Below are 23,696 nucleotides of genomic sequence, written 5' to 3'. Positions count from 1 at the left end.
AGTCACCAGCACGGCAGAATGAAGACTGTGTGATTCATTTCCTGACTCTCCTTTAACAGTGTTTTGGAGAGTCATTTCCAGTCCCAGAAGGATTGCTATGAAAAGGAAATCGAAGCTTTGAATTTCAAAGTGTTGCATCTAAGTCAAGAAATCAACCACCTGCAAAAATTCTTTAGAGAAGAGAATGACATCAATGAAAGCATCCGTCATGAAGTTACCAGACTAACATCAGAAAACATGGTATGATCTCAGCTATGGGCCCTGGTTGAGTCCATATTTCTAGAAACATTATTCGTTGGTAGAGGAAAATTCAGTCTCTTGGAAGTAAAACGATTAGCATACATTGTTTTTTCAAGGAGTCAAATAACTGGGTCAGAAGATAAAATTATAAAATGTTTCCAGACTGGAGAGCACTTTGATTGAGAGTATGTTTGTTTACCATAGAACACGTCCACATTTTGTGGGGTGTGTGTGTGTGTGTGTGTGTGAGTTGTGTGTGTGAATGCATATGTGAATGAGTGTGTGTGTGTGTGTGTGTGTGTGTGTGTGTATGTGTATGTTTAGTCCTAGCCCCTTGGAAAGTGACCAAAAAAACCAAAAAAAAATGAAGGTAAAAAGGGTGACCCTTGAGAGGGTAGTGCGTTGAGAAAGACAGTCCCCCCTCCTCATGCTCTGGATCTCACCTTTTCAAGGACTTCCCTTCTTCTCTAATGCCCATCCTTGCCCATAGCATTTGTCTCATTGTTTCTTCTGATTCATTCCTACTGGCATGGAGAAATGCTTTCAGAATCTTCCCCCTCTTAAGAAACGCCCCTCTTAATCCCACATTTCCTGAAGCTTCCACCCTGTTTCTTTGGGGAGGTGGCCAGACTTACCAATGGGCTTTCTTGCCGCCCATTTACTCTGTGCCTCACCCACTAACTGAATCTGCTGCCCCGGGACTAATCACCAAGGGTTCCTTCTCGCCCTCATCTTATTCAGTCTCTCAGCAGCACTTGGCAAAGTTCCTCACTCCTTCTCCCTCCTTATTGAACATTCTGTTCTCTTAGCTTCCAGGACACCACACTCTCCTAGGTTTTTCTTTGTGCCTCACTGGCTGCTCCTCCTCAGCTTCTTTACTGTCTCCTCCTCTGCTCTAACCTGGAAGATTAGAAAATCTCAGGGCCGTGTCACCAGGTGAAGAAACTTCACATCTGTGTCTGTTCCTTGAATGAAACTTTGAATGAGGAATTTGCTGTGAGATCCATTGCCCAATCAAACAAATGTCCTTCATTTGAACTTCAGAGGCATGGGTGTATTTATTAACTTGAACAACAGAAAAACTTTTTGCCTGACTGGGGAGGAGGTGATGGACATGTAAAGAAATATACAGATAGACAAGGACGAAGGACTGTGGAACATACTGAATGATTCCAGACCTCTGCTAACAGAGCAGCATACAGCTAGAATTCAGAGGGAGGTAGAGGATCCCTTTGAGACTGCTTTTCCTGTTCCTGGATGAGAAGATGATGTCTTGGGCCTGGACCCAAAGAGGCTGGCTGCCATTTCCTCACAGTGCAGAGTGATGTCCATGCCGCTCCCTCAACTCAACATAGGATTCCCATACACCCTCTCCCAGAGTGTACTTCCTTCTTTCCCAGGAGGGCCTTGGTGATGTCAGGCTTTGTACCTGTAAGGAAACTGCTTCCTCTGAGCAGGCTGGTATTTCTAGTGACTATAAGTCTTGAGGTAAAAAAACATAAAGCCAATGCAGTCTAATGTCTTGACCAGGCTTCTTATACAACTATGCTACACATATATTCCATGGGGTTCAACACCTAGGCAGTTTAGTTTGCTTCTGAGTAGCTTCAAGGTTTTAAAGTTCAGAGGTGAAAGTATTTTCTATTCTAATGTTTCTAATTCTACACTAAAGATGATTCCAGACTTAAAACAGCAAATTTCAGAACTGGAGAAACAGAAGCAAAATCTTGAAATCCACTTGAATGAGCAAAGTGAAAAAATGAGAGGTAACTGAAGCCCTCCCTCATGAGCCTGCCTTTAGAGAATGGTTTCCTGTATCTAGGAAATGACATAGGAAGGTCATCTTACCCAGGGGTCTTATGCTCTGACTTTCCCCTGGGCCAGGTCACATCAGTGTGAGAAGTGGGGTGGGGGTGGGAGGGGAGAGGGTATAGTAAGGTGTATGGGACTGGAGAGAGTGCACCCCATTTAAAGTGTCTCTGAACTTCTTTGATTGTTGCCAACTGGGAATGTGGGCCCCAATGTTGCTAGATATTCTTATTTTTAAAGAAAAGCCATAAGTCCAGATTTTTATGTGAAATACCACAATTTTAGAATATCAGTTTAAGAATTTTTTAAACATTGTTCAGCCCAAACGAAACCTAATTGGTAGCTGGATAGTTTAGGACCTCCGATAACTGAAAATAAGACCAAACCCAAATGAGAATGCAATCATATAGCCCCAAAGTATGACATTTCTTCCCATTATAGGAAAACTGGAGGAATCGTCTAATCAGTTCAATCACAGTCATGAAGAGGAAGGGACGCAGAGAAAGTAAGTTTTAACATGTATGTACTTCAAGTTCATGCTCATATAATGTTTTTCTTCAATTGTGGGAGATACTAAGGCATGGTATTAGGCCAAAAAAGCAAGATACTGATGAATATGCTTGATATATTACCATTCAAGTGGGGGAGAAAAAGAAATATGTTTGTGTGCACACACACACACACGATTTGTTTACATAGACTGTCACTGGAGAGTGTACAAGGAGCAAAACATTGGTTGACTCCAGGGAGGGTGATTCTCACTGAGGCACAGGGGAGGGAGGAGACTTACTTTTCATTGTATACACTTTTACACCTTTGGAATGTTATACCATGTTCATAAATTATCTATTCCCAAAAATGGATAAAATAAAATTGTATGAGTGAGAAGAGTTTTTCTTAGCAGATCATTTAGGGTCAGATTTGAAATCCCTGTTGATAGAGAATCCTCATTGCTAACCCCCTGCCCCTCCCACATTTACATCCTGAGCAGCGAAGGGCCTGGCACCCTGGTGGAGCCCTGTGAGAAGTGTTTTGTTTTGCAGCCCACTTATAGAGACACTTAGTTTTCCGGAACAATAAATGGATACTCTACATCTCTGAGAGCATTTTTAATCATGTGACTTTATCGGTAGTATTAGGACCAAATGAGGACCCAAAATAGTAGGAAAGTGTGAGATACCATCTTGTAACTCTTTTGATGGACTTCCCTTTTCCTGCCTCTCCAACCCCTAGCTTTTTGAGTGTCCAGTTCCCAGGCTGTTTACAAAGGGCATAATAATTTGGCTATTGGTGATAAAGGTGTGGATGTCCTGAGGGAACAGTGAAGGGAGGCGGGATGAGGGTAGTAATCTCTCAGCAGGTCAGGGAGACTGAAGCAGTCCATGGGAATTTTATATCCCAGCCAACCCTGGAATCTCTTCCTTCCACTTCAGGGGCACCTCTGTTCACGTCCTATTTGTTTTACACATAAATTGGCCAGAGTATTTTTCCATCTTTGGAAATACCAGTGCTTGCTATGGCAGTGAGTGACTTCTTCATGATGGTCAAACTGATATAAAAAGTTCCTTTAATCTTTTCTCAGAACCATAGAGGTCCAAAATGAAATACACACTGAAGAGAAAGAGAAGCTCATCAGTAAGATTCAAGAAATGCAGGAGGTCAGCGAACACTTGAAGAAACAATTTGAAACTGAGAGTGAAGTCAAGAGTAGTTTCCTGCAGGAAGCATCCCGTCTCACTGTGGAAAACAGAGTGAGAATTTTTCCAACTTGTTGATAAATGGTTGCCTGCATGCAGAGCCCTCAGAATTCAGGAAGAATCTAAACACTCTATGCCTTTATGTGGTTGTTGTTGTTGCCACTGAGTCAATTCCAGCTCATGGCAGCCCACTTGTGCAGAATAGAGCTGTGCTTCGTAAGGTTTTTAATGTTGTGACCTTTCGGAAGCAGATCACCAGGCCTGTCTTCCAAGGCACCTCTGGGTGGGTTCAAACTGCCAACCTAAGTGCTAGCAGTCGAGCACTTAACCATCTCTGCCCCCCACCCAGGGACTCCTATGTCCTTTATGGGAAATATTCATAGGCATCCAAGACTCTCGCAGTTCTTAAGCCATACTCAGCATTGGCAGGGTCACCTCCTTACCAGGAAGAAAAGGCAAAGCCAGGGACCAAGCCTCTGAACTGTTTCTCTGCCTCTAGCTCTTGGCATCCAAAAAGCTCATTTTCCACATTCAAATTTTTCAAATTCTCTATAAAGAGCATTACTTTATAGTAAGCAGGGGGGAAAAAAAACAGTTGCCATTAAGTTGATTATGACTCATGGTGGCCCCATGTGTGTCAGAGTAGAACTGTGGTCCATAGGGTTGGTTTTCAATGGCTGGATTTTAGGAAGTAGATTGCCAGGGCTTTCTTCTGAGGCAACTCTGAGCAGACTTGAACATCCAGCCTTTCATATAGCAGCCAAGTCTGTGAACTGTTTCTACCACCCAGGGACTCCAAGGGAAAAAATAGGTCAAGATGAATGTGGTATAGCCGTACAATGGAATATTATTCAGCCATAAAAAAAAAAAAATGAAGTATAGATACGTGCTACAATATGGATGAACCTTGAAATCATTATGCTAGGTGAAAGAGCCAGACACAAAAGACTACGTATTTTACAATTCTATTTATATAAAATGTCCAGAATAGGAAAATCCATACAGACAGAAAGTAGATTAGTGGTTGTCTAGGACTGGGGAAGTAGAGGGATTAGAGGATGGCAGCTAAAGGGTAACATGTTTCTTTTTGGGCCATGAAAATAATTTAAAATTGATTATGGTGATGGTTGCATAACTCTGCCTATACTAAAAACCATAGAATTGTACACTTTGAATAGGTGAATTGTATAATATGTGAATTATATTTCAAAACAGCTGTTACCAAAAAAATAGATTAAGATACTTCTAAGCTAACATCCTGTTTCTTTTTGTTTCTGTAGGATCTTGAAGAAGAGTTAGATATGAAGGACAGAGTGATTAAAAAGCTACAAGATCAAATCAAGACTCTGACCAAGACAATTGAAAAAGGTAGGAGAAATGACACTCACTTGCCCATTCTGTTGAATTTTCTGCTAAGGTCAACATGCGTTTAATTATTTATTTCCTGACATGGTCCAAAAGGAAAGAAAGGATGATTCAAAACGCAGGACCCAAAGGAATGATCTCCACAGGTGGTATCTGGGCCCAGTCATGATTCAGTGGGGTGATCTTTGGAGGCGGGAACACCACTCCCCAGATAGTACCATTAAACGCAAGGGGCTTAACCTCCTTCTCTGTTATTTCCCCTTTTAAAACTGAAACTGTAAAAGAGTTTAAAAATTGGCTGCTTTGAAATGCACCTTTTAAATGTGCTCATTTAAAGTCTACAATTCAGTGGTTTTTAGTATAGTCACAGTTACATAGGATCAATATCCCAATTTCTATTAGAAGGGATAATTAGAGAACTAAGAAGCCAGACAGTTCTAAACACAGACTGAACTTCAAATTTAGCATCTCCTCATTGCATGAGCTCCTGTGAAAGGACCCTGCAGCCTTTTCTTCCTTTGTGAGGTTCTGTGTCACCGACCTTTCCCTGCTTCTGCTGTCTGCTAACGCTCTTCACTTTAGCTCTTGATTTCTTCTTCCTCTTCTTCCCAGCCTTTATCGCTAAGGCTGTGTCTTCAATTATCTGTTCCTTTTTCTATATTCACTTCTTTGAAGAGCTCCTTTATTCTTTTTTATTTTATTTTTTTTTATTGTGCTTTCAGTGAAAGTTTACAGCTTAAGTTAATTCTTCATACAAAAATTTATACACATATTGTTTTGTGACATTAGTTGCAATCCCCACAATGTGACAGCACACTACCTCTTTCTACCCCAAGTTCCTGTGTCAGTTCAACCAGTTCCTGTCCCTTCCTGCCTTCTCACCCTTCCTCCAGACAGGAGCCGCCCATTTGGTCTCATGTATCTGATTGAACTAAGAAGTACACTCCTCACGTGTATTATTTTTTGTTTTATAGCCCTGTCTAATCTTTGTCTGAAGAGTGGGCTTCGAGAATGATTTCAGTTCTGGTTTAACAGCGTCAGGGGGCCATAGTTTCGGAGGTTCTTCCAGTCTCTGTCAGACCATTAAGTTTGGTCTTTTTATGTGAATTTTAGTTCTGCTCCACACTTTTCTCCTGCTCCATTTGGGACTCTCTGTTCTGTTCCCTGTCAGGGCAGTCATTGGTGGTAGCTGGGCACCATCTAGTCTCGTGGTCTCAGGCTGACGGAGTCTCTGGTTTATGTGGTCCTTTAGTCTCTTGGGCTAATATTTTCCTTGTGTCTTTGGTTTTCTTCATTCTCCTTTGCTCCAGGTGAGATGGGACCAATTGATGCATCTTAGATGGCTGCTCACAAGCTTTTAAGACCCCAGACTCCACTCACCAAAGTGGGAAGCAAAACATTTTCTTAATAAACTTTGTTATGCCAGTTGACCTAGATGTCCCCCAAAACTATGGTCCTCGGGCCCTAGCCCCAGCTACTCTTTCCCTCAAAGCGTTTGGATGTGTCCAGAAAACTTCTTAGCTTTTGCTTTGGTCCAGTTGTGCTGACTTCCCACGAAATTGATCCTCGTCTACTATCTAGTTAGTGAATTCCCCTCCTCCTCCCTCCCTACACTCATAACCATCAAATAGTATTTTTTTCTGTGTTTAAACCTTTTTTTGAGTTCTTATAATAGTGGTCTCATACAATATTTGTCCTGTTGTGATTGACATTTCACTCAACATAATGCCCTGCAGATTCATCTGTGTTGGGAAATATTTTGCGGATTCATTATTGTTCTTTATGATTGCATAGTATTCCGTTGTGTGTATATACCATAATTTGTTTATCCATTCATCTATTGATGGTCACCTAGGTTGTTTCCAGCTTTTTGCTATTGTGAACAATGCTGCAGTGAACATGGGTGTGCATGTGTCTATTTGTGTGATAGCTCTTATTTCTCTAGGATATATTCCTAGGAGTGGGATTGCTGGATCATATGGTATTTCTATTTCTAGCTTTTTAAGGAAGTGCCAAATCATTTTCAAAGTGGTTGTACCATTTTACATTCCCACTAGCAGTGCGTAAGTGTTCCAGTTGAGCTCCTTTATTCTTATTTATTCAACTGTCACTTCAGATTTAAAATGTACAAAACCAAACTGATGATCTTTCTCCTTCAATAATAAATGACTACAAGCCTAGTCTATGAGGGCAGGGACCACGTCTATTCTTCCCACCGTTCATTGTGTCTCCATTGTTGAAGTGATGAACTGTCATCTCACTTCAAACTACTAAATCCACAGTCCAATCCTGATGTCTTTTCCTGGGTCCCATTCCCCTTTTGCTTCTAAGACTACCTCCTTTGTGTTTCTGTTAACGCCTCCAACTCAGTGTGTCTCTATCACAACTCATCGTCTTCTCTTTCTTATTAGTTATCTACCAATGCATAAAAAATTACCCCAAAACTTAGCAACTTAAAACAATAAACATTTAACAACACCCAGTTTCTGAGAGTCAGGAATCCAGAGCAGCTTACTGGGGTGGTTCTGGCGTAGAGTTGCAATAAAGTCATCAGCCAGGGACACAGTCATGTGAAGGCTCAACTGGGGCTGGAGGATCTCCTTCCAGGCTCACTCATGTGGCTGCCAGCAGGAAGCTAGTATCTCTTGAACACACTGTAGACATTAGCTTAAAGGGTCCCTGCAAGGAATATGCCCAGATCCAAGTCACTACACTCAAGGGTACACAAAGTATGGTGTCTCCATCAGGTATTTCTGCTTCATTTATTGTTCTTCCCAGTCCATGTGTACTTTATCAAGCAGAAGTCATTGTTATTGTAAGCAATATTGCCAAGTAAAGGAGTTCACATTCTACCTTTATCAGTCTACAGAGGAACAGAGCTAGTAAGTTAACCAAAGGAAAAATCATCATGCAGTAGTAAGAGTGTTTTGCTAACTCTTAACCCACACTAACTATTTTATCAGCCACCAGAGTCTACTCACTTCTCTTGGCCCAGCTGGAGTGGCACCTCCTCCATTAAGCTTTTTTTAACTGCTCCAGCCTACCTCTGCATGAATTCCCATGCTCCCTGTATTGGTTTTCTATTGTTGCTGTAACAAATTGCCACAAACTTAGTGGCTAAAACAACACAAATTTACTGTCTTGTGGTTCTAGATGTCAGAAGTCCCAAATGGCTTTCACTGGGCTAAAATCAAGGTGTCTGCAGGCTACGTTCCTTCTGGAAACTCAGGAGAAACCATTTCTTTGCCTTTTCCTACATCCCTTGGGCCCTTCTTCCATCTTCAAAGTTCATAGCACAGTATCTTCAAAATCTCTCTACTTCCACTATCGCATCTCCTTCTCTTGAGATCAAGGCAAATCTTTGAGGACCAGAGAGCCGACTGTGCCCACCTACCCCCATCCCCCACCAAAGATGCCCACATCCTAATTCCTAGAACCTGTGAATATGTTACCCTATATGGCAAAAGAGACTTTGAAGATGTGATTCAGTTAAGGTTCTTGAGATGGGGAAATTACACTGGTGGGCCCAGTGTAATCATAGGGACCTGATAAGAGGGAGGCAGGAGTGTGAGAGTGAGAGAAGGAGATGTGCTGAAGAAAGAAGGAGTCAGAGTAATGTGGGCATGAGCCAAGGAATGCCGGTGGCCTCGAGAAACTGGAAAATCAAGGAAGCAGATTTTCCCCTAGAACCTCCAGAAGGAATGCAGCTCTGCTGACACTTTGATTTTAGCCCCATAAGACCCATTTTGGACTTCCAACCCCCAGAATTGTTAGATAATAAATTTTTGTTGTTTTAAGCCACTATGTTTGTGATAATTCCTTTTAGCAGCAATAGGAAACTAATACAGCCCCCTTAGTCAGGATGATGTAATTAGGTATTTTGTTCACCAAATGTTTCGTAAGTCATGCTTCTTTAACTCTTGAAGATAGGGCCAACATCTTGAACTTCTTTCATATCCCCAATGTGCTGGATACATATCAGGCATGCATAAGGATTCCTTCAAGGATGACTGGGTCTTTTAAGCAGCAGGCCTCATAGATATACTCACAGATAGGAATCACTACCAGGAGAAATTCCTCAGGATACAGTAAAGTTTTAATTTATCTAAAAGCCATAGGAGTTCATGTACATCTCACCCAAAACTGGGTGGAAGGAGTCTGCGTAGTCTCGTTATAAAACCTGCAAAAGTTGCATGTGTGTGTTTGGCTGACTGTTTGCCTCTGTCTACAGCCAGTGATGTGCACTTGTCCCCTGGACCCAAAAAGTACCTTGGAATGCTGGAATACAAGAGGGAAGATGAGGCCAAGCTCATTCAAAACCTCATTCTCGGTAATAAAACCTGAAAGTCTGAATTTTTGCTTTATCTTTGAGAAGTTGAACGTCAGTCAGTGTCACAGTCCTGGGATGGGGCAGTCCCTTCTCCTTCTCTCTTTTCCTCCATTGTTCTTCCCCTAGTCCAGGTTTCTGCAGCCTCAATACTATTTGACCACGTAATTCTGTGCTGTGGGGGCCTGTGCATTTTAGGATATTGAGCAGCATCCCTGGTGTCTACCCACCAGATGCCAGTAACAGCTTCTAGTCATGACAATAAAAAATGTCTTCAGGCATTGTCAAATGTCCCCTTGGGGAGGGGGCAAATTCACCCTTGGTTGAGTGCCACTGCCCTGCCTTTTCCCCAGTCTAATCATAAGATCTGGATAAAAGCACAGCTCCTCATCTGTGTTTCAACACAAGAGCCATAATGGAAGTAATTGTAGCTTCTGTGCTCCATTTGATTTCTAGTAAGACAATTATTTGCAGGCAACATGACCGGGCATCCCATCCATGCCTCCGTTACAGCAGTGTCCCAATATTTGTGCTTAAGGGCTGATGGTCTTAGGCCAATCTTACTAGACCATCTTCACCATCATCTTCTGCATGGTCCCACAGAGGGAGGGAAAAAGTTGTCTCCCTATCAGCTGGTCCTAAGATCTCAAAGCAGAAGGCCAATGCATAGCCATACTTCCTCTTCTTTTAAGTGACCCCCCTCAGCACACATAAGCACCTCTACACTTTCTTTTCCACCTTCACTGGTACACAGCTCTGGGGGCCTTCTTCTTGTTCCTCTGTCCCAAGGCAGTCATAAATATTCTCTGTTTGCTTCTTTGCCTCCTTAGGGAGGAGCAATGGAAGAAGAGAGAGGAGGAGAGGGGACTGCCCCTCCCAGGACTGCAGCATTGGCTGATGTTCAGGTTCTCCTCCACTATATCTCCTTCCTATTCTCTTCTACCCAAGACCCGCAAGGCTGCGGGGCTGTTGTGTCCTGTTTTCCCTCCTCAGTACAGCTCATGTATTCAGTCCTCATCAGAGAGGCTTAGGCAGTGGGAGTAGAACTGAGGTCACTTTCCTACATTGGGGATCTGAAATCCAGGACGCCATACCAGGGAGAAGTACAAATGCTTACTCTTCTCAAGTCTTTTAAAAAGTAGAAAGTACTTTGCAAATGAGAAGAGAAACAGGTAGCACCTGTATATTTTTGCCAAGAAAGGAGCCAGACTGAATTCCTCAAAGCGAAATCCCTATACATTCAGGTGCTGCCGCAAATACAGAAACGAAAACAAAAACCCTGCCCCCGTCAGAGGCTCCATAGGAGGAGAGCTGACCTGTCACCTGTAACCCTCAATAACTCTTGGCTGCAGACTTGAAGCCTCGCGGTGTGGTGGTAAACATGATCCCTGGGCTGCCGGCTCACATCCTGTTCATGTGCGTACGCTACGCAGACTCCCTGAATGACGCCGATATGCTGAAGTCCCTCATGAACAGCTCCATTAATGGCATCAAGCAAGTGGTTATGGTAGGACCTGCCTTTGACGTTGGCCCTTATTGTTGTATCTAGGACAAAGAGCAGTGTCATGCAAAGGTTCATGTAAAAGTAAGAGAAAGTTCACTGCTAATTTTCTTTCCAGCTTTGGCAGAATCCTAAAACCATTCTTAGCTCACTGATTCTTTTCCTGGAAACTCATTAAGTGATAAATGAGTAAATAACTGCATAATTAAGCATTGAAGGTTGCTTTAAACATCCCTGGGCCCTTGCTGGCAGAAGAGTTGCTTTGTACAAAGAGCTGTCTGGGAACATTTGGCTCAACCTGGAATCTTGGGATAACCAGCCACCAGAGTTGGGTAGGGTGGTTGATTCAACGCAAAGCTCGGCTTTTTGTGCTGTTCTGGGTATGGGAATTCTATTAGCCACAGTAAGTGGAGTGGGTACCAAATTCCACTTTTTTCTGGGAAATGACCATCCAGTTGACAACTGTGAAAAACTCCAGGTTACTGGTATCATAAGTTACTGGCCCACATGGGAAGGGAGCAGCAAAATAGAGATCCAGTATCTTTCATTCCCCTCCAGAAGAGAAGCAACATTTGATGAGATGTGTTTGAACTTTCTAGTGGTGGGCAGGGCCTACCTCACTTTTAATAAAATAGATGTCCTAGAAGAGTCATGAGTAATTAAATCTTATTTTAAATACACTAAGAAGAGGGAGGAATAAAAACAGTGAATGTGTGAGAGGTCAAAGTGCAAGTAATTCTTCCTCACCCCACCCCACTACCAAAAAAAAGACAAGCTTTGTACCACGAGTTCATTATTTGTTAAGAGATAGGCGTAGAGTCAGCATTTGTTTTGGTGCTGGGCACTTTATGGTCGGTGTCCCCACGGAAGCCAGTGGTGTATTCTTGGAAGGGGGTCCCATAAATTGATGTTTTCCCAGTCCGTATTTTCATAAATTGGGTTTTCTTAAGACAGGATAAACTTGCATTGTGTTCCAGGCCATAGGCACACAAGTATTTGCCTCATCTTGCTGCTCATCTGTGAACTTTGGTGAGAATGTTTAAATATTTATAAACCAAAAGATGCGTGGGCATGGCGAGTATAAATCCCCTCTCACCAGCATCTTCAGCCCTACTTCTTCAGTGGCTCCCTCTCTCTGCCTGTGTGTATCCAGGACCTGCCCCTTCCCACCTCCAGTCCAAAGACACATTAAAGCAACCCTCACTTGGCCCCCATACCCTCTTAGCCACTGTCCCATTTTTCTCTGCCCCTTGACTGTCAGAGTGTTTAAACAGTGGTCTCCACCAATTCTCTTTTTCACTTCTTCAGATCTGGCTTCTACCCCTACCACTCTACTGAAAGGTCACCAGTAATTTCCTTTTACTAAATCTAATGTATTCCCTTCATTTTTGTTCTCCTTAAATTGACTGAAGCATTAGCATCATCACTTTGACTCTCCTACTTAGTCTTTCAAATCCCAGGATTTCCTGGTTTTCCTCTTCCCTCTCTGATCACTGTTCCTCTGCCTTCTTTGCTTGTTTCTCTTCTTCCTGCCTTGTAAGTAGACTGTTATCCCCAGCAGAGTCCTTGATCCTGAGCTCATCTGCCGAACCTTTCTCCTTCAAAGAGTAATCCTCCTCCCTCTTTCATGAGTCTTTTTCAGCTGCCTTGATTCCCCATCATCTCTCCATCCTCCAAGCGTTTGTGACACAGTCCATGTCGATCATTTGGACACTTGTTGCCCTTATTTAACTGTGTCCTACGTATGGTACATCTGTCTTACCAGCTAGAATGTAAACTTTGGAGGGAAGTACTGAGACTTACGTTTCTCATGCATTCCTGCAGTGCCTGCTTCAAGCTTCATAGCAATTGAGATAATCTGTACAGAAATACTTTGCAAGCTGTAACCTACTATATAAATATAAATGCTTATCATTGTAGAGTAAATGTAATGAGTTTTAGTGAATAAAAGAAAAATTAATTTTCGTCATAAGCCACCAGTTAACCAGACAGGTTAGGTATGTCTGTTCTAGGGCTCAGAGGAACCAGCCTCACCAAGTATAACTTTGTCTTGTCTTTTTTTTTTTTTTTTAAGGACCATTTAGAAGACTTTGAGATGCTGTCCTTTTGGCTCTCCAATACTTGTCATTTTCTCAATTGTCTGAAGCAATACAGTGGGGAAGAGGTAGGGACGATTGTCTGCTTTGGGCTTTGTGCTGACTGCTGGTCTCTTACAACCTCGCGAGCCAGCACTCACCGCAGGATTAGGCGTCGGGATGCTTCAGGGACGGCATCTTCTCTAACTGGTTTTCTGGCTTTCTCCTCACTCAGGAGGCCACCTGCACATCCTATTGGACTCCTGGGTATGCACCACAAGCAGGAGGCTTCTAGAAAAAGGCTTAGACCTTGGACATGTCACCAGGCGTCAGTTTCCTCAACTTTTAAATCAAGGGGGTAGATTTGATGATTTTCAAATTTCCTTCTGGTTGTGAAATTCTGGCTCTAAAATATAACCTTTAGTCCAGCATGCCTGCTTCTTCAGAACTGCTGTCTCTGCAAGATTCTGATGGGTCGCCCGTGGTCTGTAAACGCATTTCTTTTGTCATTCCAGCTCTGCTTCCAGTAAGATAACATCATAAAGAAGTTCTCCACCTTCAAGTACTTACAGAGCAAAATTTTATCGAACTAAAATAACAAAATAGCTTTTAGGGTTTTTGCTGTTCTCCAAATGATTTTCCCATTTTATAATCCCACCAGCAGTGTATGAATTTTCCAGTGTCTGATACCGTCAGCAAGATTAGATATTTACAGACATTTTAATATTTACCAATCTTATGTGTGTAAAATGATACCTTGTTAAGTTAAATTACATTTACTTGATCACTAGTGAGATCAGGCATCATTTCATATACTTACTAGTCATTTGGCTTCCCTTCTAAATTGTCTAGTGACAATTTCTCTGTTTTTCTGTAGGGTTAGATTTTTTTTTTCTTATGGATTTATAGGAGATCTGTGCATATTATGGATAGATTGTGTCTTGCCTTCTAATTTTCCTTATGGAATCCTTTGTTATACAGTTTTTTAATTTTGATGTACTTGAGTGTATCAATCTTGTTCTTTTATGATTTGTGTTTTTGTGTCTTATTGAAGAAATTCTCCCCTTACTCTAAGACCATATTTCCCTACTCTGAGACCATGGAGATATTAGAGTTTAAATTTAGTGTTGACAGTTATATTTTTAATATACCCAAAACTAGTGTGATTATCTATCATAAATTGATATATGAGGTAATGATCTCATATATTTTTTTCCATATGGCTAGCCAATTTTCCCAAAGGAGAGAAAGTAAAATAAAATATAAAGGCAATCCTAATCATACTATAGAACAAAGGAAAAATAAAGAAAAACCAACCTCTGCCTAAAAGGAGTACCAAAGAGGAAAAAAAAAATTTTTTTTTTTTTTTAATTTTAAAAATACAGACCAGGGAATTTAAGACAAAATAGTATCTGTGAGCTAGCAATGGAAGGGGATATTATTCAACACCATTTATTTAATGGTGCCCCTTCAGCCATATCCTTTGCCCTCTTCAGCCATGTCTAGAATGAGTGTTTTTTCAATTACTGTATTTTTTAGTTCTAAAATTTCTATGGTTCTTTTTCACCTCTGCTTCTTATCATAATGTACTATTCTTGCCTTATATTTTCTTTTTCTTTTATCTCTTTGAACATGTTAAATGTACTTATTTTGAAATATTTCAGATTGGTCTATACTCTGTAAGTATAAGATTACGAACTTCATTTATTATATCTACTGACTACTTACAGCAGTTTGTTTCCTTGGATGTATTGGAATTTTCTACTATGAGTTTCTGTGGGAATTGTTTTCCACTGTCATCTCTAGGTGCTGGAGGCGCCTATTTGTAGGGATGGGGTTGGGGGGCAGAGACATCCAGTTAGTGAGGCAGACTGAGCTCATACAAGAAATCATTGCTATTTTTTTCTTATAGAAAATAAATGCTACCTCAGACATCAAGAACTCATTTGAAACAAATCAAACACTGAGTTTTGAGGTACAGGGGTTATAGTAGAAGCCAGTTATAATGTCATTGTATAGATAGTATTTTAATTTCCTACATGTCTGTCTTATTGTAACATTTATATCCTCAAAATTACTTTCAGGAATTCATGAAGCATAACAGCCCACATCAGAATAAGAATTGCTTGAGCAATTTTGACCTTTCAGAATACAGACAAATTCTTAGTGATGTGGCTATACGAATATATCACCAGTTCATTATCGTAATGGAAAATAACATTCAACCAATAATAGGTAAGAAAAGAATTGACAAAAAAATATTTATAGCAACATTGAGACTTTTTAAAAAATAAATCCTGTGTGGAATATGTGATTACAAATAACATAGTTTTAAAGACCAAGAAAATTTAATTACATAAATGTCCACCTTTTAATTCTTTGATTACTTAAGATGACTCCGTAAATAATAGTACATAGTTAATAGTTTTCTTTCTGTAAAGTTAATTCATCCTGAACAGAAAGACTTGGCAGAAGTGCTACTTCTGACATGGCTATTCTTGGGGCTCAGTCAAGTATTCTTGAAGTCTTAAAGTACCACTCAAATTTTGGTCATTCTTGGTCTTACAATACTTTCTTCAGTTTCCTCAATTTTCTGAAATTTAAATACCTTTGGTTTTTAAATGGTTCCAGACCATGCGCTGTCGTGTTAATCTGCTCTCTTTTTTGAGCAAGTCAAAAGAAGACATGCTCAAAGCTTAGAAGAGTTCTGCTTCCCTGCGGTACACAGCCGTCCACACCATATCCCCACGCTCCCAAATCCTTGGTTACATCCACTAGCTCTTGCAGAAAATGTCCTATCTGCTGAAATAGATTCATGAAAGCAGTGGGAAGTGTTCTGTGGGTATAAAAGAAGATCTTCCACTTTCTCTGCAGTGCCAGGCATGCTGGAGTATGAGAGTCTGCAGGGCATCTCTGGCCTGAAGCCCACAGGCTTTCGAAAGCGGTCATCCAGCATAGATGACACAGATGCCTATACGATGACCTCCGTCCTGCAGCAGCTAAGCTACTTCTACAGCACCATGTGCCAGAACGGCCTGTACCCCGAGCTCGCGAGGCAGGCCGTGAAGCAGCTCTTCTTCTTGATTGGGGCAGTGACCCTTAACAGCCTCTTCCTACGCAAGGACATGTGCTCCTGCAGAAAAGGGATGCAGATAAGGTAAGACCCACAAACCACCACTCTGCCTGAGAGGCTGCTAGGATCTTCCCTCCTTTAGTGTCACACTCCCACATGGGCTGTATTCCTGCTAGTGTTGTGTACAAAGGGACTCTTGGAACCTTGGAGATGTTGGCCACCTGGTGCCCAACCGCCACCCCCCTAATTACATCACGCTAACTTGAGGCTAGTGACCATAACTGAGAACTAACAGTTGTGTTTTTTAAATTCTGGCCCTCTGTGGTTATCATACATTCAACCAGTATTTATGGACTGTCTTCTTTGTGAATAGCACCTCCTGGTGGAAAATTCCAGAAACGAAGGAAAAGACTATATGATTCCTGCCCTTGAGGAGCGCACATAGTGAATAACAATTCAAGGAAACTGTGATTAAGTCACAAACAAGTGGTGCAGGAAATACTTAAGAAAAGAGAGATTATCGTGAATGGAAAAGTTGGGGAGCCCAGAGAGCTGGGCACTGAGAGATAAAGAAGAGGGAGAAGAACTTTCCGGGCAGGGAGATGAGGCCGGCAAAGGCATGGTAGTGGAACCATGTTTGGACACCTGCGCCAGCAACAGTGAATAGCTATGTCTGGATTATTATTGTAAAAAATAATGTCTTGTGTGGAACTTGATCTCACAATCTCCACAATATCATTTTTATAGCAAATTTCATTATGGTTCTTTGTCCAGTGATCTTTGATAAAAGTGAGTTCTTTTATTTCCCTTATTTCTCAGTTCTAAAATTTCCAGTTGGTTCCTCTTTATATCTTCTATTTCCTTTCTGAGACTTTCCATCTTTCCATTCATTTCAAGAGAGTTTGTCCTTACTTTCTGGAGCAGTTTTATGATAGCTACTTTAAAGTCTTTCTCAGATAATTCCAACATTTGTGTCTTCTCGGTATTGGCATCTGTTGACTGTCTTGTTTAATGTGAGTTGAGATTTCCCTGGTTCCTCATATGCCAAGTAATCTTGAATTATATCCCGGACATTTTGAATATTATGAGACTCTGGGCCTTTACATCCTACAAAGATGCTGCCAAGTTCCCTGAACTGCAACACTAGCTGATAGCTGTACATTTGCCTCATTTTCCTGGCCAGAAAACAGACCTGTACATCTAAAAACAAAACAGGAAAGGATGATAATGCTATTAAGACTGTTACCTTCATTCCAAGTAGAATGCAACTTGATCCCCCCACACCCTCTTTCCTTTTCAGACAAGCTTGAGAACTTAGCCTGTTCTCCTGTCAGCTATTCGGCTCTCTCCACCCACTCCATCTTCTGGAGTTGTTTACCTCAAACCCTGGGGTGCTGTCTCCCCAGTTCCCTGCTGCCCTTGAAAACAAACACCTTGGCCCTTTTGTTTTTAGAGTTTTACTGCTGATTGCTACAGGGACGCAGACGGGAAATAACAATAAGGAGGAAGTTACAAAGTTAAAAAAAAAAAACTTAGCGTTCTTACAGTCAGAGTCCCTGACTCCTTAATGTGGCTCCTGAAAGTACCCTATTTCTATTCTCTCCTGTTACACTTTCATAGCTGGTGGATTATGTATGAAGGGCGTAAAGATTCTACACTCCAAATGGTGTCAAGGAATCGCCTTAACAGTAGAAACCATCAGGTGGCAGCACAGGGCATGTCTTTTCAGATCTATCACAGTAGGCGAGGCAGGTGTGAGGTGCCAAGTTCTCTAGGAAGCCACAGCCTAATACCACATCAGGGCAAGCGTTTGGGCTGAAGAAAAAGGAAAAACAATGGATTCTGCATTCTCTCTGAGCCTCACCAAAAACCAAACCTGTTGCCATTGAGTCAATCGCAACTCATAGTGACAGAGCAGAACTTACCCATAGGGTTTCCAAGGCTGAAATCTTTATGGAAGCAGACTACTACATCTTTCTCTGAGCGCTAGGAGGCCTCTCTTCTGCTCCTCCAGCTGGAACTAGAGGGCTCCTCCTGGAGCCCTTGTTGGCATTGACACCCAGTCTGGGTTTCAGGCTGCGTTGAATTCAGGTCAGTGAATACCAGAGGGGAAAATTTGGTAAACTCCCTGTTAATTTGGAGGTACTTCAAATTCTGGTCTTTTCCGCAATCCACTTGCTATTATTTACTCTTCGGAGTCCTCAAATAGCTGCTCTGTGCATTCTGCCGGGGATCCATCACTGCATTTGGGGGAGAGCCATGGTGGAGTGCACTTACTCCATTTGACCAAGGCTCCCCCACAGGTATTTGAGCAGGAGAATTAACACACTCAAGTTCCCACTTACAAAGGAGTGTGACAGGACTGAATAGGATGGATTAGAGGGGGTGAGATGGGAGACCCGTTAGGAACCTATTACTATAGAAATTAAAAGTAATAAGAACTCAAACTAGTAGAGCAAAAGTGAGAACGCAAAAAAACAAAACAAAAAGGGTGCCAGTCCTTGGGTGGAGCAAAAGGTTTACGCTTACCTGGCCACCAAAAGTTTGGCGATTTGAACCCACACAGCAGTGCCGCTGGGTGGGTTCAAACAGGCCTGGCAATCTGCTTCCATAAAGATTGCAGCCAAGAAAACCCTATGGAGCAGTTCTACTCTGTAACACATGAGGTCGCCATGAGTCACAAATAAACAACAAAAAAAGGTGTAGCCAGTGCAGAAGTTTTCTCATACTCCTTCCATCCCAGCATCATGGCTCCAGTGCTGTAACCAGAGAGAAGACCCATGTGGGGACCTGCTAATCCAGAAGGTCAGAGCTGGGCCTGACACTCGAGATCACCTAGTTCAACACTCATTTTTTTTAACAGCTTTATTGATGTGTAATTTACATACCATAAAGTTCACCATTTAAAGTGTACAGTTCAGTGGTTTTTAGTATATTTACAGAATTGTGCAACCATCACCATAATCTAATTTTTGAACATTTTCATCATTCTAAAAAGAAATCTTGTACTCAGTAGCAGTCATTCCTAGTCTCCCACCAACCTCCCTCCTCACACTTCTAGCCCTTGGCAACCACTAATCTACTTTATGCCTGGAAAGTTCATATAAATGGAATCATAAAATATGTTGTCTTTTGTGACTGACTTCTTTCACTTAACATAATGTTTTCAAGGTTTATCCATGTTGTAGCATGTATCAGTACTTCATTCCTTTTTATGGCTAAGTAATATTTCATTGTATGAATATACCATATTTTATCTGTTCATCAGTTGATGGATACTTGCATTATTTCCCCTTTTTGACTATTATGAGTAATGCTGCTATGAACATTCATATACAGGTTTTTGTTTGGACGTATGTTTCATTTCTTTTAGGTAGATACCTGGGAGTGGGATTGCTGGGTCACATGGTAAACTTAGCGTTTAACATTTGGAGGAACTGCCAGACTGTTTTCCAAAATGGCTGCACCATTCTACATTCGTCCCAACAATGTACGAAGGCTCTCAACACTCATTTTACACAACAGAAGTTGAGACCCAGAGAGGTTGAGTAACTACCTCCTCAAGCTCACACAATGGAGGGGTGACATCTGAGTACTAAAACTCAAACCTCAACTCATTACCTGTGATAATTACTGACAGAAAGGAGAATAAAAACCCTAGTCAACTGAAAGAAAGTCCTCTATCAACTGAAAATTTTCTGCCAATTCAGGAAAAGAAATCAAACAATTTTTTATACATATGTAAGTCTTCTCTTCAACTATCACTCTGGTGGTTTTTACTTTAATGCAATTCTAAAACTTCACTTTGTAAATTATTGCAATCACTGTTCTTTCCTCAGATTTTCCCAAAAGTCTGTAACTGTTACAGTCCTTCACCCTAGACCACGATCCTTAGATCATGAGAACTGATCATCTGCTCCAGCCTTTCATATTACAAATGAGGAAACTGAGCCCCATTGGCAGGCTGTGGTTTTAAGGCTGTCTGGGAACTCTGAGACCCTCTCAGGGGACACACTGGGGGATTCGGCACCCTGCCATGAAGCATTCTGAATGGAACACCTCCTGTCCTCTGCTCCTTTGCCTCTCACTCCAGGTGCAACATCAGCTACTTAGAAGAATGGCTTAAAGATAAGAATTTGCAGAACAGCTTAGCCAAGGAAACTTTGGAACCTCTCTCCCAAGCAGCTTGGCTGCTTCAGGTCAAGAAGACCACAGAGAGCGATGCCAAGGAGATCTGTGAACGCTGTACCTCGCTGTCTGCTGTGCAGGTGAACAGGCTTGCTTAGCGTCTCCCTGATCTTCTCCAACAGATCAGTGTGATTGGCATCGCCTTTCCTGGCTTAGCCAGCTGAGGGGTGCCCTTGACTGTTCTTTGGGGATCATACTTATCTCGTATGGCCTACCCTTTTATCCATTTATAAGCATTTTATTTATACATATTTTTATATAAAAATTTCTATATTTTTATATATTATATCTTTTATTTATAAGCATTTATTAAATACTTACTCTGGGCCTTAAAAACTCAAAAATGTATATAATATTTCCTACCCACTGAACTCACAGATGTGTATGTGTGTGGGGGTGGAGGGGGCAGGAGAAGACAGGAATTGGCGATTTTCTTACGGCCATGTAATTATGTGATTTGTCTTGCCTCTTTCTATCCCCTCTCCTCACGTGCTTTCACCTTTCTTGGAAATAGATAATACACGGTTCCTAAAGCCAGCTTGCAGTATAAAGAATGGCTCCCAAACCACCAGAACCACTGTTTCATGGACAGAGTTGTTCTTTCTCAAGGCCTAACACCTTGCTATGTAACCTTTGCAGATCATAAAGATCCTTAATTCATACACACCTATAGATGACTTTGAGAAAAGGGTGACTCCATCCTTCGTTCGCAAAGTACAGGTGAGATCCTTAGGGTGTGCCTTTAAATAACATTATAGAATTCCAGGATGAAAGTACTTTTACCAAACATGCAAATGAAAGGCACCGGCTCAAAGGCAGCAGCGATTCTCCCTGTCAGATATCCCTCAGTTTTCAGAATCCGTTTTATTCCTGGTGGGGATGGAATGAAAATGCCAAAACTATGACTCCCACACTTATTCCTTGGTATATCTCTTTTCTTATGGATCTTTGAGGACTCTGCAAGTGGGCAGAGGCTGAATGGAAACAAAAGACTTGTTGATCCATTTTTTTCTTATTTTAAGCCCTTAAAGTTTCTTCCCCAGTGAACCAGGGCAGCAGTTCTCAAAGTTTGGTTCAAGGATCCCTAGGAGTCCCTGAGACCTCCTCTGTGGTCTTCAAAGTCTGTCTTTTTCCAAATACAGATTGTGTGGGGCTGGATTTTCTTCATATACTTCAACCAAAATAATATACCAAAACAGATTGAGTCCAGAAGCAGATGTGAGACCCACCTCTTATATTAAACCAGACATTAAAGAGACTGACAAAAAATCAAATAGTGCCACTCTTCTGATTTTTTTTTTTTTTTAATTTTGGAAAATAGTTATTTTTCTTTAAAAATATTATATGTTAACATGTATTGTAGTTATTATTTTAATGAATCATCAATAAATATTTTAAATTATTGTTTTAATTACTAATACAGTAAATAGCAATAGTTAGACTCATAAAAACAACAGCTATTTGGAGTCCTCAATAATTTTCAAGAGTGTAAAGTTCTACCCTGTTACATGGGGTCACTAGAAGTCAGAATGGACTCAATACCCAAGAACAACAAAGGGTTCCTGAGACCAAAAAATTTGTGAACCACTGAACTAAGCACGAGAGATGAGATCAAGAAAAATTCAACATTTGACATTTACTCATACTTGGACTTAGAATTATGCCATGAGAATAGATAAAAGTAGAAAACAGATTGACAGTCAATCCATCCTAAGGGAAAATAATTTCAGAAGTAAAAGAGCAAGTATTCATGAGAGCTGATCTGGGAAGCACTCGATAGATAATTTCACCTTGGAACTGTGCTGTTTAAAAAGCCCTTTTATGCATCATCTCCCATGATTTTGAAAGTTTTTCATTGGAGATGGGGTTGTTGTATTTTCCTTATACTTGACTCCTAGAATTAATAGTGAAGCAAAATGCACTGGTTTCTTCATTCATTTTCCCTCTGGTTCTAATTTCAGGCTCTCCTAAAAAGCCGGGAGGATTCATCACAGCTGATGTTGGATACCAAATATCTTTTTCAAGTCACATTTCCTTTTATCCCCTCCCTGCATGCTCTAGAAATGATCCAGATCCCCAGCAGTTTCAAGCTGGGCTTTCTGCATAGATTATAGCAGAAGAAAATACAGTAAATGCATTTTTCTCTCAAAAGCTAAATGTAGGTCAAACATGAAGTTTATTAATCAGAACTGGAAATGCTTTGGAATGTGATTTAAGGAAGAAAATAAAGTTCTCCCAAATGGACCTATTTATCCTACTTCTTGCCGGCCACAACTTCTCTTCACACACAGGGGTGATGCTGCCACTACAGTTTGCAAGAATTAACAAGTACCAGCTGTGATTAGAAAGGCCACTTAGCTTTGGAGTCTCAGCCGGCTTTCACTGGAAGGCTCATATTTTCTTCCAGTTGCCTCTTGGTCCAGATATATCTGTGACAGAGCTCCACTGAGAGGGAGGGATTCCAGGGACACAGCATCTCCCAAGTCTCATGTGAAGCCCAGGTACGTTTCTGAAGCCACGGGGGACTCCAGGCTGAGGCTTGCAGGAAATACACCCATTTGGCAATCATGTTGTTGTTAGGTGCCATTGAGTCAATTCCAACTCATAGCGACCCTTTGCACAACAGAACGAAACGCTGCCTGGTCCTGCACCATCCTTACAATCATTGTTATTCTGGAGCCCACTGTTGCACGTCAATCCATCTCATTGAGGGTCTTTGTCTTTTTCACTGACCCTCTACTTCACCAAGCATGATGTTCTCCAGGGATTAAGCCCTCCTGATAACATGTCCAAAGTATGTGACACGAAGTGTTGCCATCCTTGCTTCTAAGGAGCATTCTGGCTGTACTTCTTCCAAGACAGATTTGTTCGTTCTTTTGGCAGTCCATTGTATATTCAGTATTCTTCACCAACACCATAATTCAAAGGTATCAGTTCTTCAGTCTTCCTTACTCATTGCCCAGCTTTCACATGCACATGACACGACTGAAAACACCATGGCTTGGGTCAGGCTCACCTTAGTCTTCAAGGTGACATCTTTGCTGTTCAACACTTTAAAGAGGTCTTTTGCAGCAGATTTGCCCAATGCAATGCGTCATTTGGTTTCTTGACTGCTGCTTCCATGGGCGTTGGTTGTGGATCCAAGTAAAATGAAGTCCTTTACAACCTCAATCTTTTTTCCGTTTATCATAGTGTTGCTTATTGGTCCAGTTGTGAGGATTTTTGTTTTCTTTATGTTGAGGTATAATCCATACGGAAGGCTGTAGTCTTTGATCTCCATCAGTAAGTTCTTCAAGTCCTCTTCACTTTCAGCAAGCAAGGTTGTGCCGTCTGCATATCACAGGTTGTTTATGAGTCTTCCTCCAATCCTGATTCCCCCTTTCTTCATATAGTACAGTTTCTCAGATTTATTTGTTCAGCA

General features: G+C 41.4%; 1 protein-coding gene across 1 annotated transcript in view; it reads left to right on the top strand.

The window, feature by feature from the left end:
* Window positions 1-22,389, top strand: part of MYO5C (myosin VC) — a 121,259-nt gene extending 98,870 nt beyond the window's left edge. Inside the window, exons 29-41 of the mRNA XM_004377672.1 lie at window positions 60-240; window positions 1,913-2,006; window positions 2,491-2,554; window positions 3,632-3,800; window positions 5,027-5,114; window positions 9,343-9,441; window positions 10,791-10,945; window positions 13,014-13,103; window positions 15,099-15,249; window positions 15,889-16,171; window positions 20,181-20,355; window positions 20,915-20,995; window positions 22,237-22,389. Of these exons, the coding sequence (XP_004377729.1) occupies window positions 60-240; window positions 1,913-2,006; window positions 2,491-2,554; window positions 3,632-3,800; window positions 5,027-5,114; window positions 9,343-9,441; window positions 10,791-10,945; window positions 13,014-13,103; window positions 15,099-15,249; window positions 15,889-16,171; window positions 20,181-20,355; window positions 20,915-20,995; window positions 22,237-22,389 (1,783 nt within the window). The remainder of the gene's footprint in view (window positions 1-59; window positions 241-1,912; window positions 2,007-2,490; window positions 2,555-3,631; window positions 3,801-5,026; window positions 5,115-9,342; window positions 9,442-10,790; window positions 10,946-13,013; window positions 13,104-15,098; window positions 15,250-15,888; window positions 16,172-20,180; window positions 20,356-20,914; window positions 20,996-22,236) is intronic.
* The last annotated feature ends 1,307 nt before the right edge of the window (window positions 22,390-23,696 follow it).

Source organism: Trichechus manatus, unplaced genomic scaffold (genome assembly GCF_000243295.1).
Source record: "Trichechus manatus latirostris isolate Lorelei unplaced genomic scaffold, TriManLat1.0 scaffold00052, whole genome shotgun sequence".
NCBI classification, from domain to species: Eukaryota; Metazoa; Chordata; class Mammalia; order Sirenia; family Trichechidae; genus Trichechus; species Trichechus manatus.
The sequence above is the reverse complement of the archived record's forward strand: the minus strand, read 5'-3'. Positions and strand labels throughout refer to the sequence as shown.